The sequence below is a fragment of the Centroberyx gerrardi genome, chromosome 14 (assembly GCF_048128805.1).
Source record: "Centroberyx gerrardi isolate f3 chromosome 14, fCenGer3.hap1.cur.20231027, whole genome shotgun sequence".
In the NCBI taxonomy this organism is placed as follows: domain Eukaryota; kingdom Metazoa; phylum Chordata; class Actinopteri; order Beryciformes; family Berycidae; genus Centroberyx; species Centroberyx gerrardi.
This window is the reverse complement of record NC_136010.1, coordinates 23,532,640-23,539,207: the sequence shown is the minus strand read 5'-3', so window position 1 is coordinate 23,539,207 and position 6,568 is coordinate 23,532,640. Positions and strand designations below refer to the sequence as shown.

At 41.9% G+C, this 6,568-nt stretch overlaps 1 protein-coding gene across 2 annotated transcripts in view; it reads left to right on the top strand.

Annotated features, from left to right (window-relative positions):
- The first annotated feature begins 3,056 nt into the window (after positions 1 to 3,056).
- Positions 3,057 to 6,568, top strand: part of arfgef2 (ADP-ribosylation factor guanine nucleotide-exchange factor 2 (brefeldin A-inhibited)) — a 30,555-nt gene continuing 27,043 nt past the window's right edge. For both annotated transcript variants that reach the window (XM_078288157.1, XM_071927574.2), the window contains exons 1-2: positions 3,057 to 3,355; positions 6,033 to 6,063. In XM_078288157.1, coding sequence (XP_078144283.1) covers positions 3,172 to 3,355; positions 6,033 to 6,063 — 215 coding nt within the window. In that variant the 5' untranslated portion in view covers positions 3,057 to 3,171. The remainder of the gene's footprint in view (positions 3,356 to 6,032; positions 6,064 to 6,568) is intronic.

Below are 6,568 nucleotides of genomic sequence, written 5' to 3'. Positions count from 1 at the left end.
TTCCCTCCGCGCTCCGTCTCTTTTCCACGACAAGGGCTATTTCTCCTGCTGCATGTACAAAGGTGACAGAATGTGATTGTAAATGTGATTTTATTTTCTATTTTTTTTCTACCCTCATCCCCTCCGGACCATGACTCAATATCTCATCTCAGCGCTGTGTATTCATCTCTCTCTTTGTTATTTTTCTATCCAGCCCAGTGAGTTCACTTGGATGTGTCCTGGGACGTTCGCATATGAAAAGTGTCCTCTCCAGTATTTCCGCACCATTTCCTTTTCATCCCGCTGTGTCCTTACTCGCCCCTCCTGCCCCGAATTCAATTAATAAGACACTACAAAAGAATGTAACACAACAGCGGTATTGAAAGTGGATATTAAATATCGACTTTGAGCCTAGATTGCACATTAATAGTTGGACTGTGACGTTTAGAGGACGCGACGACTGAAAAGAAGGAAAAAGAAAAAGAAGGAAATGAATGGTACTACAGTGACAAGAGGGCCAAATTAGTCAAGAGATGAATTAGCTGGCTAGAATGAGTCATGTTGAAACACATACGCAGGTACACTGGGTACATAACTGATTCAGTTTCTATATTTGATAAAGGCGAGGCAAGTCTACCTTATGTATGACTTGGCTCAGAATGTGTGTGTGGTATTTCACTCATAGCTGAGCTGTTGCTTTTTTCTTGTTTTTTTAAAGGTCCTCCTTCCCACACTGCATCAAAACCAAATTACATAAAAACCTTCACATACACAGATGAGGCTTAGTTCTTGGCTGAAAAGTCACTAAAGATTCATGGGTGTGGTTTTTCTTTAAAGCTGCGCTAGGTAATGTTTTTATGTAAAAATACACCTGTCTTAGCCTAAATCACAAGATGGGGCTGCAACAGAGAAGAGCATCCCATCCTCACTAATTGAGACACCATAGATTTGCCCTATTTACCCAAATGAAATTCTGTAGTCTCCGTCCAGAGACAGCTGGACTCACCAACGTTAGATCTTTGGTATCCTTTGGTATAAAGTGATCACAGACTGGCCATGAGCGTGCTGTGTTCACTTTACTGACGTCACGTTACGTGAATTCTGGGTAGTGAAGTTCACATTTTTCAAACGCACCATTTGGAGCCACCAACATGCGAAGACGCCTAGTGCAGCTTTATTTATTTTTTTCTGGATTTTAGGGCTTAGGACTCCCATTCATTTCTGTTGGGAGATCACTGCTGCTTGTTCACATCCCATGAATGTTCTCCACAGAAAGAAATCAATCCGGCGCAGTTTTAATTCCTGGTCAATGAAGCCGATCCATAACATTTATTGGAAATATATGGCCATTACCCTTACACACTGCACTAACTGCCTCCCTGGGCTGACAGCAGATGGTCTGTATTATGTCTCCTATTGATTTTAGCATTTGCCCTTCTGCTGAGGAGCACCAACAGAGTGGTAGTACTGACATTCACTCACTTATTGTACCACTCTACACACACACTCACATTTATAGTGATCTTTACCGGCTTCACCTGAGGCTTTACCTGTCCAGAATCCCACTGACACACACACACACACACACACACACACACACACACACACACACACACACACACAGTACATACATATGGACCACCTTTGCGCTAACCTTCATTTGTAGTTTTACTGCAGTGTTATTGTTCAAATATCTGACATCAAACAGTAAATATTCATGACAAGAAGCAACTTCAATCCAATTCCACTATGACCAACACACACACACACACACACACACACACACATTATGTGCGTCCACCATTGTAATCCAAGCTATATGCGGTACTCTACTTTCAGCCTGTTATGGTACACAGGGTGCTGAGTGGGATTCTGTCCTCCTCCCTCATTCCCAACATTTAACACGGTGACGAATGGCATTGTGAATGGAAGACTTTTAGAAATCAATGTTAATTTATTTTCTGTATCTCTAACTGTACTACAGGACACTGGGATTGTAACCACAGCAACATTGTTATTTATTCTCTAATCATGCGTCAGCGTATTTACTTCCTTTGTACACATTTTATGACTTTATTTTTATAACTGATCCATTTTGTTTATTCTTGATTGTTTTTTTTGTCATAAATCTCATGGTAGATGTTATTGCCCATTAGAGATGATTTGAGTAGATTATTTTCTGGCTGAACAACAGGGGTATCTGTGGGACTCATCAAGACATGATACAATTATTTTTTTCCATACTGTGAATTATTTTTTTTTTTCTTGGAGAGACACACTTATGTATTAGCGGATCCTCTCAACAGGCTACGACATTTTGTTGCTTTGAGTCAGATTTTTTTTTTTTTTTTTTTAAATGATCGAGCAATGATTTTTGCTTGCCAGATAAATCCTTTAAGGTATAGATTTGTACTGAAGATTGTCAGTATTTTCTTATCGACGCTATATATGATGTACATTTTTATCACATTTAATGAAGATGTTTTAAGATGAAACCTGAGATGTATGAATAAATAGATGCACACGTGTAATTGTTGATTCGAGGAGCTGGATAAAATAAACTAATATGTAGCAATCCTCACTGTATGGTCTGTCATTGTTTAGTAATCATTAATGCGGTTTGCAGTTGAGTTAGTATTACATGCTATTAAAAAACGAATGGGCAGCATTGAATACATAGACTTGGCTCATTCAATTTGATTGTGGTGTTTCAGTGCCATCTGGTGGACATTTTGGGAACAGCGTTTCGTGTCAATGGGAGCGCTTGATTTCTTTTCGCGGCGTAACCGGCGTGCTGTTGCACAGCTTGCACCTAGTCATCTTTTTACCTCGGTTGGAAAGTCCAGAGGCCTTCTATGGTATATTTGACCAGAATATACATCAGACTGTCCGCTTCAAACAGTTCATACGTTTTTATAAAGGAACTATGTGACTATTGATCCCCTTTGGGAGGCTTCTGACTCCTCAGGGCGCGTTGTATCGAACGTCAAAACCCAGACAGCTGAGAATCACGTGACGTGACGTGTAGCCAACATGGCGGCGCTGTGCTGAGGTAGCAGCTCCCAACAAACTCGGTGGCTACAGGACTGACACAGATAGCCTGGGTTTCGTTAGCTTTTCTTGTCACCTGCATATTCGCAGGGCCAGGCCGAAGATGACGGCCTGAAAGAGTGGCAGTTACACGACCGAGAGATGCAACAACAACAACAGCAACAACATCGGCCATCGCAGCTACAACGGCAGTCGCAGTTGAAGACAGAAAACACTAAAACCAAGAGCATGTTTCTGTCCAGGGCGCTGGAAAAAATCCTCTCGGATAAGGAGGTGAAGCGGAGCCAGCACAACCAGCTGCGTAAAGCCTGTCAGGTGGCACTTGGTAAGTGGCTTTTGTTCATACTCTGGATAGTGGATTTATTTAGTGTTTGACTGAAACGTTTTGGTCCTGTCTGGCTTAGTGAGAAAGAGGCGAGCTACCCAATTAGCGTTAGCATTAGCATCTGAATGGCCTTCCTCATCCCCTCAGCTGTCAAAGCTGGCTAACATTAGCTAGCTAACTAGCCACCGTTGACGTTTACAGGTAATTCTGTGTTAGCATCACTTCAACTCTTGCCGACACGTCTTAATGTTGTTTCTGCTATGCTAACGTCCTGAATTCACACCGACATCATCACTGTCAGCTTTGTAAAGTGAGCAAGCTAATGGGTAGCCAGCGTTAGCTAGTTGGGGCTAGTTAGGTTAGCTAGCTAAACAGACCAATCACTGTGTTGTACGTAGCACTGTCACCTAGCCAGAGAGCCCAGTCCTGCCCTGCTATCCAGTCAGACAAGCAGGCAATCTAACTCCAGGATACTCTGACGTCCATGCTTTTCCATTCAACACAGTACCGGATAGTGTTACACACACCAATTCAGTTCAGTGTATTTTTGTTGTTTATATTGGGCTTAGACTGCCCTGCCCATTTGTGTAACACGTTACCCATGTTGTTGCTGTGAATGGGAGTATATGTGACAGCTGAACAATGAGATGCACAGTCGCTTGATGGCAGAGATAAAGGCGTTAACACTGCTTTGAAACTCAAATAGTGGTACAGATCCTTCCAGCCGCTTGCTCCCTGTGTCTCCCATTGTAGTTTAACATTCTTGCTACCTGAAGTACCTGTTCGGATAGTGGCTGTTGGTGGATGGTTTTGCACAGTCTTTCTCTCAGGTCATTTACAAATAGGCAAACAAGCTGGCTTTGGTTGCTCCACATGTTCATTATTATGGTACATGTATGGTGGTTTATGTTGTGACTCTCTAGCCATGCTGCGAAGACAGAACACATCATCATAACCCTTACCTAATAAAGTTGATTGTAAACTAATACAGGTCATTCAGAAATTGGCAAGCAGGTTGGTGTGTGCTTTGAGCCGCTTTGTCTGCTCTCTCTCCCTGTCTGCCGGTGACACTCTCTCTCATTATTCATGACACCAGTAAGGTAGTAGACAACACTCCTCTTCCCAGACAGTGTTTAACTCAACACGTTGTAAATGTAGGCGAATTTGTGCTTGTTCCCTGCTGCATGCAGATATAGGAATATAACTGTTGATTACAGTTTGGGTTGCCTGTATGTCAAGGATTTTAAACTCTTCCACACCCAAATAAATGTAGAACAAAGTAGCCCCTTGCCTTGGCTCATAAAAACACATTGACGCCATGTGTGGACCTCACAGAAGTTGCACTCAGATCCATTTTGGGTCCGGCCCCATAGTTGAAGGAACTATGGACTATATATCAGTAATGAAATAGGCTGCTTGTAGCTAAAGCAGCTCATTGTCGTATTGCCCATCTAGTGTTTGTGTAAAGTGAGTACACTACATCAGCAGCTCCCCTTTCCTAACACCACACACCGACCAAACTCATTCCACTGATCAAATGACCAAGTTGTTTTGCTGTGGATTGCAGGCTGTTTTTCATGTAATGCCTCCATGATTGGAGTAGATTGCAGTGGAGAGAGAGCTTTTATTGTTATTGGCTGTTTTTTAGTGGAACCTTGAGAGCTTAGCCAGGCAGCTGACTAATAGACCTTGACTATTATTAATACCCATCTATATTTAGGTCCAACATTGGCTACCTATCATGGAGAAAAGAAAAGATGTCGCACACTGCAAAAGGGAGTATTGCAGTGTTCGGACTCTTTGTCATTCCATGTAGCCTACCTGTTATTTGTCCGGCACCTTCACTTTAGTTGAGATGTGCGTGCCTTTTTTCTACTTTGGAAAGAAAATATGTCACATTTTTATTCTATGAAATGAGGGATCATACACTCTTGATAGTTATTAAACATGTAACAGCATTGTAACAGTGATTGTGACATTTTAAGTGAATATTGCACAAGGCTATTTCCTTTATGTAGCCTGTCGATACAGGGAGTTTGTAAGAGTTAAGCTCAATAGGTTTTGCTACCACACTGAGTGAATCAGATCAGTTTGAGCACTGGTTGGTCACATCTGGCTTAATGCGCACCATCACTCAATGTGTAGCCAAGGCCACGACGTCCAGGGGTGTGTGTGTGTTTTGGCCTCTTTTCTTTTAACAGCATAGCTGAGTAGTGATGTGTATCTACAGCTTTGGACAGAACAATGTGGGATAAAAAAAAAATGAACAGATGGAAATCGATTGAGAGGTGGAATATCTTAGATGGCACTGCAGAGAACAGATGGGAATAGTCTATGGGGGAGAGGGGAGCAAGAGGAAGACTTAACGACTGGAGGAACCCGTTCAATTGGATTTAGTCTTAATCAGCAATAACAGCTAGGTTAATGTAGTCTAGGTTATAGCCCATTCAATATTCTTTGGGATACCTTTCAATAGAAACTTCAGTCAGCCAAGTGAAATGCAAGGAAACATCAAAGCTTATAAGGGAATAACTGGATTTACTGTAGTCAGGTTTGTAGTTGGACCCGTAACCCCCAGATCCAGAGTCAGTTTGTTTCAGATTAGACACTGCTGTGAGCTGTAAGGGTAAAAGTTCAGACTTCACTAACGGTTGATCTCCTGTGTCTCCCTTCATAGATGAAATCAAAGCCGAGCTTGAGAAACAAAAGTAAGTATGCTTGTCAAAACTCTTTGCAAATCCATCTTTCCCTGAATGAATGCATAGCGGTAGATACAAGCTCTTGCTCTTGTGTTGTTCAGTGAGGCCGGCACTGGAGGTAAGGTTTGCCCCAAAGTAGTCTTTCTGGCTGCAGTAAATACTAGCTGCTTACTACGATTTGACTGAGGTGATTTACGGCTTTTATAACTGCCGCTTCGGAGTATCAGCAGCACTCAGAACAGCCATTCACTTTCAGGTAATGTGTTTGCTGCAGCAGGCAAGCCATTATCTTAACATATTTCATTATACATTTATAAGGTTTAGATGTAAAGCTCTAAAGTCACACTGAAATTAAAAATGACCTTTTCACCTTTTTTAGCTCATTCAAGCTATCATACCATACACCTGTTTGACAATGCATGCTTGTATTTCAAATCTCATTACTTTTACTTCCTGGAAAATGGAAAATCCTTAGCAGTGACTACATTGTGTGCCAGGAGGCGACATAAAAATT